Source organism: Megachile rotundata, chromosome 13 (genome assembly GCF_050947335.1).
Source record: "Megachile rotundata isolate GNS110a chromosome 13, iyMegRotu1, whole genome shotgun sequence".
Lineage (NCBI taxonomy): Eukaryota > Metazoa > Arthropoda > Insecta > Hymenoptera > Megachilidae > Megachile > Megachile rotundata.
This window is the reverse complement of record NC_134995.1, coordinates 15,860,224-15,884,413: the sequence shown is the minus strand read 5'-3', so window position 1 is coordinate 15,884,413 and position 24,190 is coordinate 15,860,224. Positions and strand designations below refer to the sequence as shown.

At 27.2% G+C, this 24,190-nt stretch overlaps 4 protein-coding genes across 14 annotated transcripts; 3 read left to right on the top strand and 1 right to left on the bottom strand.

The window, feature by feature from the left end:
- The first annotated feature begins 407 nt into the window (after window positions 1-407).
- On the top strand, window positions 408-2,161 carry LOC100882683 (phospholipid phosphatase 5). Of its 3 annotated transcripts, none has more exons than XM_076539065.1 (7): window positions 408-546; window positions 670-906; window positions 985-1,090; window positions 1,161-1,308; window positions 1,398-1,526; window positions 1,598-1,768; window positions 1,822-2,161. In XM_076539065.1, the coding sequence occupies exons 2-7, from the start codon at window positions 824-826 to the stop codon at window positions 1,986-1,988; spliced, it is 804 nt and encodes a 267-aa protein (XP_076395180.1). In that variant the 5' UTR covers window positions 408-546; window positions 670-823; the 3' UTR covers window positions 1,989-2,161. The 3 variants fall into 3 exon arrangements, with proteins under 3 accessions (XP_076395180.1, XP_012153360.1, XP_012153362.1); XM_012297970.2 differs by having other exon boundaries at window positions 437-591; XM_012297972.2 differs by lacking the exon at window positions 408-546 and having other exon boundaries at window positions 680-906; window positions 1,874-2,161.
- A 146-nt stretch (window positions 2,162-2,307) lies between these two features.
- Window positions 2,308-10,015, top strand: slmb (beta-transducin repeat containing E3 ubiquitin protein ligase slmb). The gene is made up of 9 exons (XM_012297968.2): window positions 2,308-2,805; window positions 5,528-5,762; window positions 5,837-6,023; window positions 6,112-6,568; window positions 6,670-7,043; window positions 7,120-7,198; window positions 7,281-7,464; window positions 7,536-7,583; window positions 7,750-10,015. Exons 1-8 carry the CDS (start codon window positions 2,752-2,754, stop codon window positions 7,544-7,546), a joined length of 1,581 nt encoding a protein of 526 aa, XP_012153358.1. The 5' UTR covers window positions 2,308-2,751; the 3' UTR covers window positions 7,547-7,583; window positions 7,750-10,015.
- Window positions 10,016-11,537: 1,522 nt separating this feature from the next.
- On the top strand, window positions 11,538-18,543 carry Ranbp16 (Ran-binding protein 16). 5 transcript variants are annotated; one of them, XM_012297985.2, is made up of 15 exons: window positions 11,538-11,867; window positions 13,058-13,295; window positions 13,364-13,530; window positions 13,596-13,820; window positions 13,919-14,789; window positions 14,871-15,156; window positions 15,225-15,369; window positions 15,469-15,616; window positions 15,693-15,852; window positions 15,943-16,345; window positions 16,429-16,591; window positions 17,666-17,743; window positions 17,828-18,006; window positions 18,105-18,232; window positions 18,308-18,543. In XM_012297985.2, the coding sequence occupies exons 1-15, from the start codon at window positions 11,853-11,855 to the stop codon at window positions 18,411-18,413; spliced, it is 3,312 nt and encodes a 1,103-aa protein (XP_012153375.1). In that variant the 5' UTR covers window positions 11,538-11,852; the 3' UTR covers window positions 18,414-18,543. The 5 variants fall into 5 exon arrangements, with proteins under 5 accessions (XP_012153375.1, XP_012153376.1, XP_076395159.1 ...); XM_012297986.2 differs by lacking the exon at window positions 11,538-11,867 and adding an exon at window positions 11,993-12,317; XM_076539044.1 differs by lacking the exon at window positions 11,538-11,867 and adding an exon at window positions 12,313-12,395 and having other exon boundaries at window positions 16,429-16,567.
- Window positions 13,593-22,894, bottom strand: mms4 (Methyl methanesulfonate sensitivity 4). 5 transcript variants are annotated; one of them, XM_076539061.1, is made up of 5 exons: window positions 22,469-22,894; window positions 22,343-22,357; window positions 21,402-22,123; window positions 21,279-21,332; window positions 13,593-21,151 (listed from the first exon to the last, which is right to left on the bottom strand). In XM_076539061.1, exons 1-5 carry the CDS (start codon window positions 22,680-22,682, stop codon window positions 21,041-21,043), a joined length of 1,116 nt encoding a protein of 371 aa, XP_076395176.1. In that variant the 5' UTR covers window positions 22,683-22,894; the 3' UTR covers window positions 13,593-21,040. The 5 variants fall into 5 exon arrangements, with proteins under 5 accessions (XP_076395176.1, XP_012153372.1, XP_012153373.1 ...); XM_012297982.2 differs by having other exon boundaries at window positions 21,402-22,357; XM_012297983.2 differs by having other exon boundaries at window positions 21,402-22,354.
- Window positions 22,895-24,190: the final 1,296 nt, after the last annotated feature.

The following is a 24,190-nucleotide window of genomic DNA, read 5'->3' as shown; positions in this document are numbered from 1 at the left end:
TTGTACAATTATGGATAAATATAATTGAAATTTATACAACGCATAACATTCGGAACAATTCAGAACAACAAATGTCCACCAATGTCCATGATGAGTTGAAGCAACCAATTGACGATTAAAATAACTATTTAAATATATAAATATATTTTATGCTCTTTCAAGATTTGCAAAATAATTTTGGGAGTGATTTTTATAGGCTGATAAAACAAAACTATTTTTTTTATTCGCTATTTAAAATATTTAGAAAAATCTCGACATTACATATACATAATATATCAATCTTGTACGCGTAAAATAACACCACTTTATGGTTATAGTAAAGTCTGATTCTCAAATAAGTGCTAAGAAGCAATGAATATCGTGCTTTTAATACTATTATCTAAGCCAAAATATTAGTATTGGTTAGTATATAAAATGGTGTATGTGGAATGTGTTGTGCTTTAAATTGAAATGTTAGTATTGTACACCATTCATTCTTTTTCAAAGATGTATTTTTAAATTGCCATTAGAAAAATTAAATTTTTAATAATTAGTATAAATGATTAGGTAATAATCACTTTTAAGGAGAATTATTGTATTTTATTACAGGAGGTTAATGACAATAAACTAAATCTTTAACAATTAAAAATGAACAATTTTTAGGTGGATTTACTATGATTTAATTTTCAGGAACCAATATTATTCAAAGATACAAGTGTGTGTATAAATGTATACCTGCATTATGATTCATTTAAACTAGTGTCATTCTCTATTTATGTGTACATATATGCATTACCATGTATAATAATTATATTAAGTTTACTATTATTTATTTAAATCCATAATGGCTGTTACACGTAGCACAGATATTTTGACAGGATACTGGTTTGACATATTGTTACGAATTGTCTTAGTAGGATTGTTCATGTAAGTTTGTATTTAACATATTGTGATAAAATATATTTATATATTGTTACTATAAACATATAATTTTTCAATATGCAGCGAACTGGAGAAAGCAGAACCATTTACAAGGAAAATTCATGAGGATGAACTATGGTTATATAAAAATCCAAAAACTGATTCATATGTACCAACTACATTATTATGGGTAATTTTATTATATGCATATAAATATTTAATTAAGCCTTTAATATCTAATAATTTTCATACTTTTTCAGCCTTTGGTTTTCATAATACCATCCATGGTGATCTTATTTACCTTTTTAATTTATAAAGACAGGACTGATACTTATCAAGCAATATTATGTGTAACTTTAGCATTAGGATTTAATGGTGTTATTACAGACATTATAAAACTCATAGTTGGTAAACAATTGCAAAGATTAATTTTATTTATAATTAACATATACACGTACTAAGTAATATACATATTCATTATGTAAATATTATGCTAGGCCGTCCTAGACCAGATTTTTTCTGGAGATGTTTCCCTGATGGCCAAGCAAATTCTGATTTTAAATGTAGTGGAAATCCAGTTGCTATAAGAGATGGCAAGAAATCATTTCCAAGTGGACATTCTTCATGTATGTCAAAAAATAGCAGTCAATAATTTTTTAATTAATATATATGTAAGAAAAAAAAACTTATTTTTTAGTTGCATTTGCAAGTTTTGGTTTCATTGCATTGTACATAGCTGGCAAGTTACACACATTTAGTTTAAGGGGCAAGGGACAGTCATGGAAATTATGTGCATTTATATTACCAATTTGTATTGCTCTTGTAATTGCATTAAGCAGAACTTGTGATTATCACCATCATTGGCAAGGTAAGCATATTGTTATCTTAAATAAATGCATTTTTTAATTCTTCGAATTTTAGATGTGGTTGCAGGTTCAATAATAGGATATTTCTTAACATATATATGTTATAGACATTATTATCCACCATTAGATTCTCAAGTATGTCATGTACCATACTCTGCGCTTACTTTACAAATTCAGTTGGAAAATACAAAGACTAGGAATGAACAGGTCAAATGGATTTAATAAAAAAAAGACGAATTATGGTATTAAACTAATTATAATAGTATTGGACATTTAACGATCTATTTATTTCTTTATTTTATACATTAATTTTTTCTTCTGCGTATTTATGAATGTAGTAAACGATATTAATACACACATTTTTAATATAAATATACTTTTTATGCCACTAAAAAGAGCATGTATTTTATTTAATGAAATAGTCCATTTTAATAGACTAACACAGAAGAAATTTAAAATTATTCGAAGGGGTGCGATTGAACATGCGCAGTCGTGCATAAATTAGTATACTGCGCATAAACGCCATTTTGAAAGTGTTTGGTGCGCCATCAACTCAGTTTAGTCAAACAGATGCAGTAGCCAAGTCAATGGTGTTAGTGCTTCTTACTAAACTTTTTGTCTGGCGGTTGGTCGTGCATATTTTTGTGTATTCCAGGCGAGTGCTTAGTATATTTGTAAAGAAAATTAACGTTACGTTCCGTATATCTGATATATGTAAGAAATATTTTAGTCTACTTTTTCCATACAAACTAACAATTGCATCAAGCTTCTCGGTTCAAGTGACATAGTTATTTACGAATTGTTGTGTTGGTGAAATGTTGTCTCAACTTCCTGTACATGGCGAAGACTCATGAGCGTCGTTGATCGTGTTGAATAGTCAAACGCCAGTGTTCAGACGGTGTTTTATCCTTTTTGGAGAATCTACCCCTAAATTGATCCATTTCTATCATCTGGATTAACAATATTGTGCCAGTTGTGCATAAAAATGATGAACATGGAAACGGACGAAATTATCGAAGACACAAACACGAATCTTCAGGTACGCAACATATATTAGTATTTTTGAGACCTGAAACCTACGCCATCTTATGTTTTCTTATGATGGAGAAATTCGTTAATATTTCGCGATCTGCTTAATTTTCACAGGCTTTTGATTTATTACGTGCATCGTTCAATTCGAATTGACAGTTAAATAATTATTGTGCGTGTAAGAGGTTATAGAATCTAATCGTATATTGCTACACATAACGATTGTGGTCAGTTCTCTAAACCTCGTTCACGAAGTATATTTATGTACACCCATTAATGACAGCTATCTCGTTATTTCATTAAAAAGTGGAATTGTACCATTCTTTTATACTTTCATTGAAATTTATATTTTTATGTTACTTATTGTACTTACGATATATAGTTTATTAAATATGAAATATGAAATATGATTCATATGAATTATATCTACCATGCGTGTCATTGAACGTGTAACATTTGCATATTTCATCATAAATTTGTATTGTAAGTGTTGCAATGTTTATGTCATACACTTGTTAACATTTCTGTATAAATTTTCATGTTTATGCAGTTCAGAAAAGAATAGACTATTTACGATGGTATAAATATAATACATCTATTTCTAGATCGAAATTTAAATTATTTTATTGACAAGTTGCAACTTGGCTATTGATATAAGTTTATGGTATTGATTTTATCATAAAAGTTGTAAAATTGTTTTTAGGCAGTTTGTATTGTGTGTAATAATCTCAAAATTTAATATTTAATAATAATCTTGACAAAAATAAGATAGCGTATGAAAAACGTTCAAGGAGAGCCAATTTGTTGACAATTTGAAAAGTTTAATTGATTAAGACATTTGCCCGGCAAACGAAATGTTTGAGTTCAAATTGCGATTCAAACAATTGCAACTTAATTTCAGTGGCAAGATCAGCTTCTGCATTTTTAATAAATAAAACTATTATTCATAAGTGATTTTTGATATTTATCGAAAAAAAATAACCACTCCATACGTATTACCTAAGTGATTCATCATTTTACTTTCATTGCATGTAACATTGCTATACATATTCTTAGTCTTTTTATCGTTTTTCCTGTTAAATTTACTAAAAAAAACTGCTTCAGTATAATGAGAAAACGACGTATCGCGATCGGGAATATATAATTTTCCAGCGAATATCTGAAATTTATTTTCTTGAAATTGCCATTGTTTATGCATAGAAATATAAAAGAAAATGACGAACATTAATTATTTAAGCACGATCGTAAATTTTTTAATCGAAATTCCGTTATTTATTTTTATAATTTTCTGTTTTATATAAGAATTATCAGTATATCTTATATATATTTAATTTCTATAATATTATTATATCGGCAAAGTGTCTATAAATATGATGATGAAACCAAAATAAACATTTCTTTATTTTTGTCAAGTATTTAAGATAAAAATATGTATGTACGATTTGTCTGTATTGATATCAGTGAATTATTTCAGTTTTATTACGAAAATATGAAATACCTACGTTGTATGTATTAATAAATCGTTTATCCAGAATACCTAATTATTTGTTGGCATACAGTAGACAATATGTAAAGATAGGAAGACAAAGAGATACAAACAGTAGATTCAACGTAAGTTCGCGATCCCGTTATACCGGGAGCACCGCGGAGAAACATTTTCAGGTGCTCGAGGTACTCCTTGGTCGCCAGGACTCTTCAATGTTGCTATGCTACCTTTTACAGTCGAGTGGTCACGATCTTTTAACTTTTAAAATACGAAATCGAGAACTGTGAGTTCTCTAAAGTTTATTTTTGTAGAAATAAATGTTGCGAATTTTAATATAGATATTCATCAAAATTGTTTTAACAAATTTTTAGCGGGAAACCTAAAAGAGGAATAATCTGAAGTATTGAAGTTCAAAAATTCTAAAATTTACCTAGTTACAAAGTTTACAAATCATTAAGTTTAAAAATTTCAGTCACGAAGTTTCAAAATTTCAAAATTCTAAAAATCCAAAGTCCCAAAATTCCGAAATATCAAAATTCTAGTTTTAAAATTTCAACATTCTAATATTTTTAAATAATATATTGATTACTTTATTTTTACGATATAAATGTTTAATTTTAATTTCATTTATTACAAACATTTGACAAGATACGCCGTTTACTGTAAGGGTTTTCGCTTCCAGAGGTAGCAAGCGTTAACAAGTAGGTCATTCTCGATATATATTCCTTTCAATATATTCGTGTTATAAATCATTTGTTATTTCGAATTGAATGATGAATATGCTTTTTAAATATTTTCAATTCATTTTTAATTTTAAAATACATTCCTTAATTAGGTAATTTTACAGTAATTTTTAATCATTATTAGAATATAGAAAAATTAATTTTCCGATTTATTTAATCAAATCATATGAAATGTTGAATATTTTCTTTACTGATATTGCATCAATTTTATGCAAAAAATTGTTAAATATTTTCGATTTTCTTTATTTACCTTCATTAATAATAGCCGCGATTATCGATCAATCGCGCATCCATGATAATAAAAAATATAAGTACTGTAATTTAGTTATAATACAATTGTACTTAACAAAAACGTGTAAATATAAATTTTATAAATATATGTAAATATTTTTATTCACATTTCGTATGCCTCATTTTCTTATTTCTATTAAAATTTGTTATAAATTATAGTTTAAACTTACATATTTTCTTAAAATAACGCATAATTTATATATTTTTTTCAGTATCCTATAACGATACTTTATGATCCTACCCGTAAGAAAGACCTACCTTCAGGGATATCTATACAATATGGGCAAGAAAAGGAAATATGTATGAAACTTTTTGAAAAATGGAGTGAACCAGAACAAGTTAATTTTGTTGAACAGTTATTAGCAAGAATGTGTCATTACCAGCATGGGCACATCAATGCATATCTAAAACCTATGTTGCAAAGGGATTTTATTTCTCTATTACCAAGTAAACATTTATATTAAAAATGTCTAATTTTTATGTTAAAATAAATGTATCTATCAAATATTATCTTTTCTTAGAAAAGGGATTAGATCATGTGGCAGAAAGTATTCTTTCATATCTTGATGCTGACTCTTTAATTGCTGCAGAATTAGTATGTAAAGAGTGGCATAGAGTAATTAGCGAGGGAATGCTTTGGAAAAAATTAATTGAACGTAAAGTTCGGACTGATTCAGTTTGGAGAGGTCTGGCAGAAAGAAGAGGATGGTTTGTTAATATTTTCTATGAAATATTATTTTTTAAGATGTACTAATTTATGTGCATTTCTGTATATTCTGTTTAATTTCATTTTTAGGATTCAGTATTTATTTAAACCAAGACCAGGAGAGAGCCATCCAAATCACAATTTTTATAGATCTCTTTATCCTAAAATAGTTAAAGATATTGATAGTATAGATAATAATTGGAAAATGGGAAGATTTAATCTCCAAAGAATAAACTGTAGAAGTGAAAATTCAAAAGGTGTCTACTGTTTGCAATATGATGATCAAAAAATAGTTTCTGGTCTTAGAGATAATACAATTAAAATTTGGGACAGAAGTACACTGCAATGTATTAAAGTCTTAACAGGACATACTGGTTCTGTCTTATGTTTACAATATGATGATAAAGCAATAATATCTGGTTCCTCTGATAGCACTGTAAGAGTTTGGGATGCTAACACTGGAGAAATGGTTAACACATTGATACATCACTGCGAAGCAGTTTTACATCTTCGATTTAACAATGGCATGATGGTTACCTGTTCAAAGGTCATTAAAATTTTCGTACATTTTCATTCTACATATTGTAAAATATTTATGTTTGTTTTTATTAGTTATGAGGAATAATACTATTTTGTAATTGTGTTCAGGACCGTTCGATTGCAGTATGGGACATGACATCGCAAACGGAAATTGCATTAAGAAGAGTACTAGTGGGACACAGGGCAGCAGTGAATGTTGTTGATTTTGATGAAAAATATATAGTTTCTGCTAGTGGTGATAGGACTATCAAAGTATGGAATACATCTACTTGCGAATTTGTGCGAACATTAAATGGACATAAACGGGGTATAGCGTGTTTACAGTATAGGGACTGCTTAGTAGTTAGTGGTAGCAGTGATAACACGATCAGATTGTGGGATATTGAATGTGGTGCGTGCCTACGTGTCTTAGAAGGACACGAAGAGTTGGTTAGATGTATTAGATTTGATAGCAAGCATATAGTCAGTGGAGCATATGATGGGTAAGTACAAACAGAAAGTTTTCATATTTTATTTATACTATTATATTCATGGTGTATTTTTTGTCTCATCTTGTAGAAAAATTAAAGTATGGGATTTAGTAGCAGCATTAGATCCACGTGCTTTAGCTAATTCACTTTGTCTACGTACATTAGTGGTAAGATATTTTATGTTAATGTTCTATTAAATTATTAATATTTTATAAATAAAATGTCATTATATATATTTTTATGATGTAGGAACATACGGGACGTGTATTTCGCCTTCAGTTTGATGAATTTCAAATAGTATCATCTTCACACGATGATACAATATTGATTTGGGATTTTTTAAATTTTAATCCATCCAATGGATCCGTGTCTTGTGGACCTGCAGCAATAAATGCTTCAGGCGTGAATCAGACTGGCACTAGATCTCCATCCCGTAAGTACAACTGGAAAAATTGTAATTATTTGTATTAAATAATGTTTAATATTATGTATGTTTTCTTACAGCATTTGAGTGACGCATCTATATGAATATTCCTTCATTGTGATATAATTGTAAGTAACAGTTTACAGATTTTAGATATTCTCTCTAAAGGTATTACAGAATAAATTGTAGTTTCAATAATAGTATTTTATTTAGGATTAAACGTGTAAATATAGTTTACTTTTACATTTAATATATCCAATGGAAATATATTGTATTTGTATTTTATTTTTTCAGACAAGTGGTTAGTGAGTGAGTTCAATGTGTTCACAATAGTGTACGCAGAGAATGAAAAATCAGTGTCCAGTACGAACAGCACCTAGAAAGAGACAGACAGAATCTCAGACACTGTCGTTAATTTTTGTTTATTATTTGCTGTGAAAAGCAAAATTAATTCCCTAAAATAGGATACATGGAGTGACACATAAAACTATGAATTAATTTATACGTGCTTGACGCACTGCGTTTAGTAACGAACAGTATATTAAAACCATATAAATACATCCCATGGATGTAAATGATTGTTTGCTTTGGCCATATCTGGAATTCTTCTACGCTCTATGACATGATAGAAGTTGACCATTTTCCTATTACTATGAAAAAAAGACTTACAATATGTAAACGAAACAAAAACGTTTTTAGGGAGGCTGGATACACTTAATAAGATGCTAGCTGTATTATAGTAAATTAATAATTTTTTTTTAATGTAATTAATTTATAGTAAGAGGATTGTAAAATGTTTGATTGGAGTACTCATTCTGTGTGAATGTGGAATATAAGATCTTAAAATGTAGGAGGATTATGATAATTATCATGTTTCATTACCTTCTAAAACTAGCTAATGTGAATTGCTATATCCATATTTAGTGTTCTAGATGTACAGTCATTACTTGAAAACATAAGTTTCTATCAACATTAATTTTATGAGGATCACATTATACATTGAAAAGTAAATGGAAATAATCTTTGCACAGCCATTAATACAATACCATTTGCATTTAAAATATAAATTTCGATTACATGAAACTGTAAATATTAATTTATAAAAAAGCAATACAGTGACTTTGAAGTAATTTTAGCTACTATAAAAAAAATATCAACTATTAGGTTTTGACTAATGATCTCAAATTGATCATATTTATGAATTTTTGTTTAAGCTACATTAATCACGTTCTTTCCTCAGAAATAAACTGTAAATGTGTTTTGAGCAATATTATATGCGTTTATAATTATTAGTTTTGAATTTTTTAAACATTTAAAATACCGTTTCTACTTATATGGTTAATAACAGTGAACCATTAATATTCTCTTATTAGCGTTTGCGCCTAAGCACACACAGGTACGCATTGAACAAGAAGTAATTCGAATGTTTCAGTCTTACAATTAGTAATAAAATTCGAACCAAAGCTTATGGGTATATAATTTTCAATATTAATTTCAATACATATACTTTAAATTTTATACAATATAAATTTTGCATGAAAATTAAACTACGAATATATGTTAAAAGAAAAGGAAAAAAAAAAGAAATATTGCTAATGAAATATGTGAAGTCATTTCACTTTTGCATTATATATGTAACAAATAGTATTAAGTAGATATTGTACATTATTCTACAATTATAACAATTTTTATATTAAAGGTAAAAGAATTGTGAAACATTAAAAATTGTGAATTGCATGTAGTTAAATTGGGTACAAAGAATTGTGATTTTTAAGCTAGAGTGATGGCATGAAGATTTTCTATAACTTTATGGTATGTATATATGGGACTCCAGTGCAAACAATACTTTTGTAGTATACAGCATGCTCTGGATATAAAATACTTTAATGAACAAAATAGCATAATAGCAATTTTGGCAAGTGTTGACACACCATTTGTATAAACACACGCTTTATTATATTACCGCTATCTAATTACGCGCGCGCGTGTGATATATATATATATGTATATGTATATGTATATATATGTATATATAAAATGTTGTTTTTTGAACCCTACATTCAGATGCAAAATAACAATATATGTATGTATGTATATATATATATATACATATATATATGTATGTATACGTATATATTTTTTATTTAGATTGGGGTCTTAAATATTTGAATCAATAAATTTATAAGTACACAAGATCTTTATTATGCAATATTTTTTAATTAAAATCAATTATGTTAAATATTTGTGAATATAAAAAAATATATATTATATAAACATCATGAAAGATTTGTTTGATACAAATGAGAAAATGATAAAACATGATTAAATTCAATCTCAACAGTTTTGTGATGAACGACGTGTCTTGATCGTAATTTAATTTCGATTATAAGCAGAATGTTATGCTTAACAGAAATAATAGTATAACAGAGATATCTTTAAGAAAATATTGTGATGTTTATTGTTAATATTAGCATGGAATTTCATGTAAAAAATTGATTACGTAAAAACAATATGAAGGCTGTGGAAAAGCTATATTCGAAATACAATACGTATACAAGAAGTTACAGGAATTTTAATGGAAAAATATCCATCATTATCCCTTGAATTTAATAAGTTTATTGTTCAAATTTATTTGTACAAGTAATTAATGTAAATATTATATGAATATCAATAATTAAAACCATTGCTCGTTGATAAAATTACAAATTTAGGCGACGTTTTGAATATTTGTTATCTATTTATGGTATACATTTAATTATTTTCCTTTACAACTAATATCGCACGGTACAGTTCCTGATAAATTTGATGAATTTATTGCAACTTGCATTATTCCACACATAAATAAATTACATAAATAATAAAGCTTATCAAAAAATTGTTAACAGTAAATTTATGAAGTATGTACATAAAATTACAGGATAATGTATTTCATACTCCTAAAATTAACGGTTTTTTAAACATTTTTTTTTATTTAATTTGTTTAGCGCGCGATGCTACATGACTTCTATTAAAGATAAAAGTTATAACAATTCATTGTAAACAATTGTACGAAATTTTAAGAAATATTGTTACATTGGCTAAAGGAAAAGGCCCCAATCTGAATATTCTATTTACATTTATTCTTCACATATTATAGATCATGCATAATAATACGTAATGTACAAAAGATAAATTCAAATTCATTTACAAATCATCAGTAATGGCAATCCTTTCCATTTTAAAACTGTTATAGATTAATATAAAACAACGTTTATTTTGCATGTAATGCTTTTTTTATTTAAGATATTGGCAAATTCCACAATAAGATCAATTATCGTCTTACATACTTTTAATATATTTGATCATGTTTATTTTTATTAATAGATTATGAGCAATAAAGTAGTATTTTAATCTTAAAAAAAAAACGCCATGTGTTTGAAAACTTACGTACAGCTTTATTAATCATATAGTATGTAATACTAATCGATAAATACTAAATCTACAAAAGGAGGAGAAGGTAATGTAACATTTTGACATTTCGTATGTTTTTTACAGATTTTAATTATTTATTTGTATTTCCCAAAAGTTTCATATCATTTATTACTTATTTCATAAAGGTGTTTTCAGCGAGATTTAATTTAATTAGTTATTAAAATGATACATGCAATAAAGCTGATATAAATCGACATTGAAATGTTTTCATTGTTACAATTTTTTTTTAACGACAATCATGTTATATTAAGTTTGCAATTTTTAAATTTGTAATGTCATTCAATAAATTTGTCTTAATGTAAAAATATTAATGAATTTGAAACAAAAGTTGGACTGGTTGTCCTTTATTATATATTTTAAAATCATTACAGAATTATAAAGTACAACAGAATGTTGTTTTAATTTAATTTATATCGTCCCAATGATCAAACCGTCAAAAAAAAAGTATGGATATAAATATATATATACATATTTTTTACTAGATGGTGTTTTTAATGCTTCCAACACAAGAAATATAAAACTGTGCTTTTTTAACGCATTTCAGCTATGTTCAGAAGGATCTTTATTTTTAGTACAGCGCCAATCTATAGCGTGTTTTACGTTCTATGATTATATACTTAGTGAGTAAAAATATACAAATAATGAAAAGAATTGGTAATGTAACAAAGTATGCCAAATAAAAAATCACTGGATATATACTTTTAGTGTCACACATGTGGCAAACACGCATGCGTATTGCTGTTGATTATGAAGTGCAGTGGAATCTGTGATTAAAACCAATCAAAGCCAACATGCGCAGAATAAACGAAAACTCCTCTTCCGGGAAGTACATTCTCTCATGACAGGGACTATACATAACATGTTATGGCAGTCGAGATTAAAGCATGTGATCCTGCCTTCATTGTAGATAATACGAAGCTGCGAAAATGGCGGACGAACAGGTGAGTTACCGATCAAAATAACACGCAAACCTCAAAATGCGATGGAGTTATGTATGATGAAGTGATTTCGAAAATCGTGTAATGAACTAGCCGGTGATAAGTCTGTTGCAAGTTATGTGGTATGAATGTGTGTCCCGAACATTTTGTTGTTGAAAAATTCAAGTATTCTTTAAAGCTACACTGTTTGTTGCCGGATTATAGTGATTATTTTGTTATACTGTCAGCGAAAACGATGATATAAAGAAACAAATCTTGCATTTTTTAATTTGTCGGCACTGTATTATACAAATATAGCTGTGTTGTCAATGTGTAAAATTTTAACCTTGTTTTTCGTGAACGATACTGTGTAGATATAATTCTAGTGTTCCAAGAGATAATTAGTGGATAAAAATATCATCTAAAATCATGAATTTTATATTTACTTATTGTAGTTTGAAAAGTTGAATGATTGTAAATATTTTTATGTTACACTATTATTTAAAATTATTCTTAAAATATGGCATAACCTATCTACTCCTATTTTGCAATGTAAACTGTTATGTGTTTTTTTTTTCTTAAATATGAATTAGATTGTTGTTTACCTCATATGAAATATAAATTTTCCTTAATTACAATAGTTTAGTTTAATTACAAATAATTTTAAATGTGCTTCTTGGTATTTTTTAATTCGGTATTAAATAATTCATAATTGAGTTAGTTAGTATCTGTTGTTTACAAAATATAGATTATCGTGGTCTAACCTTAATATAATATTTAAGTTTAGAAAAGAAAGAATTATTATACTTTTATTACTACTTGCTTATTAATATACAGAACTAAAATTTTGAAAAAGTCTATGGTTCTTATATATTATAGATTTTTAAAGGCATAAATAAATATTAAATATTTATTAATGACAATTAATTTTTCCATATGCAGATCAGTGCACCTTTATTTCATTTGCAACATTTTTGCTAAGTCTGTTATATTATTGTTTTAATATAAATTTTATCTACTGTGATAAAAGTGAAAGACGAAATAGTGATGTAATTTACTCTAATGTGTGTAAACATCAAACATGACAAAATTAAAACTTGTTTAATAGCCTAAAATATAAAATAATGATTGTGAAATATATAGATTTAAACTACATATGTGGAAATACTACAATTTATACTTAAATTGTAACATTAAAAATGAATGACATACAGGAGGTAAGGCAGCTGGAGTTGCTGTGCAAACAATTATATGAATCACAAGATTCTGCGCATCGTGCTGAAGCTGAGAAAGCACTTGTTGCTTTTCAAAATGCACCTGATACGCTTACAAAGTGCCAGCTCCTACTGGACCGAGGAGATTCTGCATATGCTCAATTATTGGCAGCCACTACATTAACAAAATTGGTTTCACGTTCTGCAGGGCTTAGCTTACAACAAAGACTTGATATACGTGAGTATATTTATTCAAATTTAAGATACAGAAGACAAAGGTATTTAAAATGAATTTTTTCATTTTAGGAAACTATGTTCTTAATTATCTAGCAACACAACCAAAGTTACCAAACTTTGTGATACAGGCTTTGGTTACATTATTTGCCAGGATATCAAAGTTTAGTTGGTTTGATCGTGATAAAGAAGAATATGTTTTTACTAATGTGGTTAGCGATGTGTCAAAATTTCTTCAGGTTTGTTGTTTATTATTTCAATTTTAGCAATAATTATTTTTTTATAATATATTGATATAATACAGGGATCAGTAGAACACTGTATGATAGGAGTTCAATTATTGTCTCAATTAACATGTGAAATGAATCAAGTATCAGACATTGATGCAAACAGATCTCTTACTAAACATAGAAAAATTGCTAGTAGCTTCAGAGACCTCCAGCTTTTTGAAATATTTAGGTTATCTTGTACTTTATTAAGTACAGCACGTGAGAATTGCAAAAATTTAAATTTTAATGATGAAGCACAGGTATGTTATGTCTACTTTCAATTTTTTACAATTAAGTATAAGGAGTATGCTTCATAATATATTTAAATAATATTATTGTAATTTTTTCTTTTATTTAGCATGGTCTAATTAGACAACTTTTAAAACTTGCACAAAATTGTTTGACATTCGACTTTATTGGAACATCAACAGATGAAAGTTCAGATGATCTCAGTACAGTACAAATTCCATCCAGGTGGAGACCTGTATTCCTGGACTTTACAACATTAAAACTCTTCTTCGATTTATATCATAATTTACCTAATTCATTATCATCTTTGGCTCTCTCTTGTTTGGTTCAAATAGCATCTCTTAGAAGAAGTTTATTTTCTAATCCAGAGAGGGCACAGTTTTTGACACATTTGGTCAATGGTGTAAAACACATATTACAAAACCCTCGAGGTTTGAGTGATCCTGGAAATTATCATGAATTTTGTAGATTACTATCAAGATTAAAAACCAATTTTCAACTTGGAGAATTAGTTTTAGTCAAAGATTATCCAGAAGCTATACAGTTAATTGCAAAGTTTACAGTTCAGAGCTTACAAATGTGGCAGTTTGCACCAAACAGTTTACATTACCTTTTAACTTTGTGGCAAAGAATGGTGTCTTCTATGCCTTATGTGAAAGCAGGAGATCCACATCTATTAGACACATATACTCCAGAAATTGTAAATGCATATGTTACCTCAAGACTTGAGTCAGTTGCAGTAGTAGTTAGGGAACGTTTAGAAGACCCACTTGATGATTTATCAGTAGTTCATCAACAATTGGAGCAAATATCAGTAATAGGAAGATGTGAATATCAAAAAACATGTACTTTATTAGTACAGTTATTTGATCAAGCTGCTAGAACATACCAAGAGTTAATGACACAGACAGCATCTCCAGCTCAACAAATGGACATCACTATACAAGAAGGCCAACTTACGTGGCTTGTATATATTATAGGTAAGAAGTCATTTACAGATAAGTAAAGTAATACTTATATAAGCAAAGAAATGCTTACTGAACATAATATTAAAATAATAGGTGGCGTTATTGGTGGCAAAATAACATTTAACAGCAATGAAGAATATGATGCAATGGATGGTGAATTAGTCTGCAGAGTACTTCAGTTAATGAATTTAACCGATTCAAGACTTGCACAAGGTGGCTGTGAAAAATTGGAATTAGCAATGTTGAGCTTCTTTGAACAGTTTCGTAAAATATATGTAGGTGATCAAGTTCAAAAAAATTCTAAAGTATATAGAAGACTGTCGGATGTTTTGGGAGTTAATGATGAATCTATGGTACTTGGCATTCTTATACGAAAAATGTGAGTAAAGGATAATTTGAAAAAATGTAGTGTAAAATGCACGAGCTTGACATTTTTAATATTTACAGAATAACAAATCTGAAATATTGGGGTCGAAGTGAACAAATTATTTCAAAAACATTACAATTATTAAATGATTTGTCGGTGGGTTATAGTTGCGTTCGTAAACTTGTAAAACTAGAAGAAGTACAATTTATGCTCAACAATCATACAGTATGTATAAGTATTTATATGCTTACTAATACCCATTATGTAATTACCATTAAAGAAATGTTTTTACACGTGTACTTTATCTGCTTTTTAAATTAACAGAGAGAGCATTTTCCATTCTTGGGAAACAATGTTGCTGTAACAGAAATGCGTTGTAGATCAATGTTTTACACGTCTTTGGGTAGATTATTGATGGTAGATTTAGGCGAAGATGAAGAAAGATTTCATACTTTTATGTTACCTTTAACGGGTATGAAAGTTACTTTATATTTAAGATTCTATTAATATATATTTTTAATGTTTACGGTTATATCCATTGTTTACAGGTGCATTAGAAAGTTTAGGGCAATTAATGGGTGCTGCTGATCCTTCACTATTTGGTGCAGAAGAAGCAAAGAAAGCCCTAATTGGTTTAGCAAGAGACTTAAGAGGCTTAGCTTATGCATTCAACACAAAAACATCTTATATGATGTTATTTGATTGGATGTATCCTTTTCTCAAAAATATATCTTGGTTAATGCACAATAGATAATAGATTAAAACTGATTATTATAACTTGCCTTAATCTATATGTAGATATCCAAACTATACACCAATTTTGTTACATGCTGTGGAATTGTGGCATTATGAACCACAAGTGACAACACCCGTCCTAAAATTATTTGCTGAATTAGTACAAAATAGGAGTCAAAGATTACAATTTGATGCCTCTTCTCCAAATGGCATTTTATTATTTCGTGAAGCTAGTAAAGTAATATGTAGTTATGGTAATCGCATATTAAACGTCGAAGTTCCAAAGGAGCAAATATACCCATTAAAGCTTAAAGGAATAAGTATATGCTTCAGTATGTTAAGAGCAGCTTTATGTGGAAGTTACGTAAATTTTGGCGTATTCAGATTATACGGCGATGAAGCATTGGATAATGCACTTAATACGTTTGTAAAATTACTTCTTAGTATACCACAAAGTGATTTATTGGTATGCATTCATACAATTATAATTTTTAACTTAATTTAAAATGCATAAACAATATATCAATAGTTTGATATTGCTATTTATAGGATTATCCAAAATTATCTGCAACATACTATGTCTTACTTGAATGTTTGGCACAGGACCATATGGTTTTTCTTTCCACTTTAGAACCAAGAGTTTTCTTGTACATCTTATCCAGCATCAGTGAAGGCCTTACAGCACTAGGTGCGCAAAAAGACTCCTATACAGGTTTGTGCGGCTGATTCTCTCTATTTATCATTCTCTTATCCTCTATGCCATGCCTTGGGATTGTTAGTCTCGATCAGTTACACTAATTTTTTCTCTTTAGAAAAATATTCACCAAATTTGTATTATATTTTTGAATACTCAAACAATTCACAATGTACTTCGTAATTGAATATGTATTAGGGATTTTACTATTACCTATTTATGTTACTGTGTTTAAATTATGTTTCGAAATTAATGAATTTAAAAAATTTGGATAAAATTTTTTTTATTTCAAGTAAAGAATTAAATCATTTAATATGCATGTGTGAATACATATTGAATAATTTTGAAACAGTTGTAAGACTATATGCAACATAGAAAATATAAATAAAATGTTAGATTATAAGAATGTTTAATTTTATTTATGTTTATTTGCTTTTTGCATTGTTGCTTGGAATGTAAAATTGCCTACAGATATTAGTTAAGCTATGGTTTGAAATGATACAAGAACAAATATATATCTATATATATGAATGTATATATAAATATATATATATTAAGTAATTTATTTTTATGCATATAAAGTGAATGATGGAGTCATAATAATGATATAGGCAATAAGAGGATTGGAGTTTATAGAATCTAGACCCTAAGTGCTGTTATTGTATTGCTTTTTTTTTAAAACCGTTATCGGTACTTTTAGCCCAACATGATTTATAAACATAAATTTTGTATTCCTTTAAAATTAAATTACATAGTGGGTCTAGCACACAATAGTCAGCCGCACAACTGGCATGCTATTAAAATACATTATTTTTTATAGTTATAGATACTTGAATTACTAACTTACTAATTATTATGTGCATGATATATGATGTGTTAATTTTCGTGTTTGTGCTTTGTTTTGTGTTTGATATATGATATGCTGGATATTGTATAGCTTATAGTTAAAAAAAGTATAAACATAAATAATGTTATCGAATTATTATTTATAAAATATCAATGTGCATTTTATTTATCGTTATATAGTAATTTTTATTATATTATTTTCTTAATATGAAAATATAAAATAAAAATCATAAAATTTTATTACAGATACAATGGTGTGTACCGGTTGTTGCGCAGCACTTGATCATATTGTGACTTACTTATTTAAACAATTATATCAAAAAGGTATATTTATTCAGTAATAATTACTTTATATACATATATTAATACCAATTCGAATACAACTTATATCTTTTATGCTTATATTAGGAAGGAAGAATGCTGTAGTTCCAGGAGGTGGTGACTTATTCTTACAAGTTTTAAAACAGCATCCTGAAATTTTACAGCAAATATTAAGCATAGTTTTAAATCTGATAATGTTTGAAGATTGTAGAAATCAGTGGAGTATGTCACGTCCTCTTTTGGGATTGATTCTTTTAAACGAAGAGGTAAATGTAAATGGTCTTTCATATCATTTTTACATAAATTTTATAAATAACATTAGGAAATAATATTTGAATTTAATATTAAATAACTACAATTACAGTATTTTAATCAATTACGAGAAAATATTATTAGAAGTCAACCAGTTGACAAGCAAGCAACAATGGCACAGTGGTTTGGATCTTTAATGGAAGGGATTGAAAGGAACTTACTCACGAAAAATAGGGATAGGTAAGAAAAAGCGGCGGAAGAAAAAAAAGCTATATTAAGGGCCAGAATATTGTATACATTTTTTTTTTATTTTAGGTTTACACAAAATTTATCTATGTTTAGAAGAGACATAAATGATACCTTGAAAGGACCTAATACACCTGGAAGCACTGTCAGTGATATGATTTTCTCTTTTATTTAGATTTTCCTAGGTTCTTGCCTGCCAAATGCTTGAATGTGTGTGCGAGTGAAACTATAAATTATAGTGGATTTAAAATTATGGTTTTAGATGAGTATAAAGATAATAAATTAAGTATCATCGTTTTACAGAAGCATTATTGTTTGGCTTCCTATTCTTTTCTAACCTAAATTTGTTTTTCCTGAGTTTTTTGACTCGTCAAAATGATGCAAAATTTAATATAATTTGTATTTCATTTTTTAAATATTAATTCATGTATTTTATCCTAAATTTGTAGGCCGAAACAGAAAAGATATATTCTTGTTATTACCTTTATACTCCTATCATTTTAGTTTAATATAATATTGGGAACATGAATATTTTTTCACATAAATATAAAAGAAAATCAAAGTAATTGGCAATAATTATATTATGTTTCGTAGATCGAGAGTTAATTATTCATTAAACAGTTTTGTATGGAAAGATTGATTGAATTTACTGTAGCTGTTTATCAAATACAATTAAAATATTATGAATGTAAAATTAGATTTTCATCGTATGCTAATAATTTAACAGCATGTATTTCAGATGTGATAGATTTATTTCATTATAATTTTTTTAATCTATCTTTTCGATCAAAATTTAATTTCTAATACCAGAATTCATCTTTTATTCCTATATTATGTTTATATTTTTATTTTAAATAAATATCAGCTTATCATTTTCATTATTAAGTAACATTGTAAAGATGCAAAGTAGAATAGAAAGTTAAGTATATTAAATATTACTGTACATCTTGTACTACGCTGTTTTTACAAACGACTTCCATTTATTTAAATATACTCGTTATTTGCATTTTTTTACTTCAAAATATGAGTTGTAATTTTAAAAACGTTTTATAATGATCAGCAAATTAGTGAAAAATTTTTAAGAAACAGAAACGAAAAAATAACAATGTTCTATAATCAGTATCAACTTATAACAGTTTAAATTATTTAGAATTATGTTAACGAAAAAAATCATTCATAAAATCAGTGTGTACTATCAAAAACATTACCAAAATAATAATGCATCAATTTACTTACAAAATGTATTGCTGCCGTTAATATTTATATAAACTTCTTATTGATATTTTGCAAAAACAAAATTACTGTTAATATATTGCAAAATTCTGTTCATCTCTTTACTGTCAATATGCATTTTTTAAGTTGAATGTGTTTAAAAAATACAAAATTTCATAATATTATTTAATATTAATTAATATTCCATAACTTGTTAAGATTGTAACTGATATATATTATTAGTATATAAATACAACTATCAATAATAAATCGATTTTGTAATCGATTTTGCAACTATCAATAATAAATCGATTTTGAAAATCGTAATTTCTTTTGTAGAATGCATGTTAACAGGTAATAGAGACAAATAGCTCTTATCGGCAATACATTTCACATAAAAGTCGTAACAAAAATGAAACGAAAAATTTCATTTCATTATACGCAATATTTTATCTCTTCCAAATTTTAATTGTAACTTTCATATTATTTCAAAGATATATTAAAATTAGAAAATTATATAATACTGTTATAACAAAAACAGTACTGCCAAGTTTATTTTGATTTAAATACATCAGTCAATTCTTTTTGCCATTGAAGTTTAATATAAGTACATATTTTATTTAACAAAAAATACCATCAATAATATTTTCTTAATTAGAGAACACACAACAATGTAATTTTAATACGATTATTAATATGCCCAAAATTTAATCATGTAATAACAATTAGATCATAGTGTACATTACTAAAAAACATGAGTTATTCATTGCAATTGATTTAGCTACTCATTAAACATAAATATGTTACATTTTCTCTTTTATGGAAAGCTATATATTTGCAATATTAAATAGTGGGAAGCAAATGTATGAAGAATGCATGTAAAGAAATTCATGTGAGAGTTATGTAATCTTAGACTGTATACAGAAAATGATACTTTAGAAAAAGTTATATTGGATATTTGCAAAAAAATTTAGTTTAAACTGCATTTAATCATTTATATATTTTTTACTGTAAGATAGTACAGAAAAGTTACTATAAAACGATTTAAATCTCTCTTTCTTTTATAATAAACTTTTAGATATTTTATGTTTAATAAATATTTGTAAAAATGTTAGAAAATTACTTTTATTAACCGACTATCATAGTCAAATTTGCTGTGAACAAATGCATTGTATATACCTTTGGTATAGTAAAACTGTTATATTTCATAATATATAACGTATGCAAGAATATCTAGCGCAGAATTAGACCAATTTATTATATCAACATAAATGAATGTAGTAGTAAAACATATTCTGTTTAATATTTTTTTTTATTTGGTCAAATTATGCGCTAGGTTTTTAAATATTTAATATATAAAGATTTATTAAAATTTTCATAAATATGTCAGAAAATTATTTATTTGTATGATATACAGAAGATAATTTCTTGGTTTTTGATAATATTGGAATAAGCAAAAATCTATATAAGATATGTGAGTTTGTTATTATAATTTTTCTGTCTGATTATCAAAAGAAAATAGCGGAATAACATTTATTCATCATATCATTTTTATTAATTTGTTTATTGAACTCATTAATATGACTATATTCAGCTTAAAATATTTTCACCATCTTCAGATGTAAACATTAAATATATTTTTTTACTTAACTCTGGGCCTACCTTTCGTACTGCTGTAAGAGGTCCAGCTGCTCTTCTGATCTGTAAAATTAAATACATGTTTATAAATTAAGAATAAAAATATAATAAATATGTCAAATGTTAGAAATTGCAAACTAAATCTCTTTCATCAATATAAATTATGATAAAAAGAGTATTTATAACTTACTGGAATGTCTTTCAATAAATTTAATCCTTCATCATTTGTGCAATTCATATAAGTCTAAAAAGAAAAAAAGAAATATAGTAAACAGACTTATTGAAATATGCTAATTATATGATTTATGTTTACTTCTACTAAATCTGAAGGACTTGAATATACAGAACAAATTGCTTCTGCAATTTCTAGACTGCTTAAATTAAATTGACAAAGTTGTTGTTGCCACAGTCTTCTTAATCCATTTCCATCTTTATCTACACGTACAGTATTTCTATTATCTCCCATCACGTACCAGTCAAATTTATTATTTAAATTTCTATTTTTTTCTAATTTATATGGTATTTCTGCTATAGCTTTTGTACATTGATACACCATCAATGCTAAATCTTGAGAAGTATTAATTAATCTGCTATTACATTTTGCAACAATTTGTATTTCATTAAGGCACATTTCAAGTTCTTGCCTTGATATTTCTTGGAAATTTTTAAATTCATCAGTATTGCATGCATTAGTTCTTTTTGTTTTCTTTTTACCTGAATGTTTTACTTGTTTTTTATGTGTAAAATAGTCATCTATACCAAATATTACTAATATGATTTTGTAATTTGATAAAGAAGTTTTAATATTAACTATTGAATCACAGAAACTACCATCAATTACTTTAGTTACTACTTCATCCCAATTCCAAATTACTACAATTTGATTAATTGTTTCAATATCTGTTGCTGTACATATTTCATTGCTTTCATTAACATAATGATTTTCAACAATTCTTTTCCATAAAATACTATTTGAAATTAATCCTGTGTTAATACTATATCTTACATTGGCATCAAGTAATGTGTTCACAATATCTGTAATAAAAGGATAATTCTCAATACTTGTATCAAGAACAACTTCTATAAATTTCAAACATTCGCCAGGTTTAAGATTTTTTGATCTTTTTAAAGCAACTGCTCTTAGTGCTTTTTCTTTCAATAGTTCCTGTTTTTTTAAACCTTGATCCATTATGTGATCCTTACTTTTTTTTGTCAAAGTTTTATTTTTTTTTGTTTTCTCATAATTATTTTTACCTTTTGATGATTCTTCTGAAAAATCCATTGAATTAGGTACATGACAAGCATTATTATCAGTAGAAAACTTATTATTAGTTTGACATAATGGTATACAAGAATCAAAATTATGTGAATAATTCATACTATTATTGTCGCATGATGTACTGTTGACAGTATGAAAGAATTGTACCTCAGGAAATTCAAAATCATTTGAATCAGAATCATTAAACAGAGGTTTCGGTTTCTTCTTTTCGTTAATATTTTTCAGTTCATCATTTAATTCAATGGATAAATCTGATTCATTCGAATCGCTCAAAATTATAACTTCTGACATTTTGTTACTATTTATGTAAATCATTTATTTAATACTTTATGTTTTTGTTATGTTAAAACATTAGTATTACATTTTATTATAATCTTGTCTACACCAATACACAATGCAATTTGGACTTGTTATGTTGGCAACATGAATTCGACTTTTGTCGTTTCCACTGAACCTCAATTGAATGCTACCCTACAATTTTATAGGGTAGAGTTCAACTTCAACTTTGGTGTTTCCACCATAAGAGCGCTCACCTCAACCCAACTCTAACCCGATTTGAACCCTCGGTGGAAACTTAGTCTATATTCGTAATTCTAGTGAACCTAAGAACTGAGAGGATCTTAAGAATTCTAGGGACCCTAATGATTCTAAGAACTTGTAAAGGAAAAAGCATCCAATAGTGTAAGCAGGCAAGTCCCAAAGCGGCAAATATAAATTGTGTTTTAAATTTGAATTCTCACTTTATTACAATATGTAATAATAAAAATACAAATATAAAAGTAATTTAAACATATTTATTTAAGAAAAATACTTACTATCTAAAAATTATTATTAATATTTTGAACTTTTTTGTTTTATGTAAAGCGATGCGCATGGTGTATGCGCAACAAATCCAAACGCAAGTTCTGTCGTTTTGGTAGATTTATATGCAGTGATTGCTGTGAAAGCAATCAACATTCATTTGTTATAAATAAATTATTATTTATCAACCGATAGGAAACAAACGAAAAAACAACAACAGGTAAAAGGATGATTGATTTTTTTAAATCGTGGAAATCGAACTTCTCAGCTTACTGTCGTGAGTAATTGAAGAATTTAACGAAAGATGGAGCAATTGAATTTCTGCAACTGTGCTGCTATTTGAAGTTTCCGTTTATGAAACATAATATACTTATAAATTAGTAAATAAAATGCCCATCGATTTGGTGTTATATTGAAATAAATTTCTTTTAATGGTTTTCAGCCACTATGTAGCAATTCATAGGAACATAAATTACATGCATTTATAGCGAGGAAATGTTTTCAAAATATCATTATAATTCATCCTGGCAACACTCCACTACTCATTGATCTATACACAAGATACTACGACCTTTTTATTGGTAAATCTTATGGTAAGAAACAAACGATATTTTATTTAAAATTTTATCTCAACAAGTAAATCTAAACACACATTAAAAAGTATCACAATGTTTCAAGGCAAAAATCTTTAAGATATAAATTCAATCATTAACATATCTCTTCTTCTAATCGTTTTAAAAAATTCTGCAAGGACGCCATATTAAGTAGGTCGAACTTTTATGAAGGAACATAGGATTACAAAGTTTCTTGTATATAATTATAGATTCAGCTACGTCCGTAATATCATTAATTATATAACTGTATTCGTAACAGCGCGTGCATAGTACAATATCATCCCTTTTTTATGTAATTAAAAAAATATTAAGATATTTCAATCTTATATATAAAAAAAGTTTCAACAAAGTTTTTTAAATTAACTGTAGTAACCTTATTTTTGCAGTAAGAAGATTTCCACAACTATG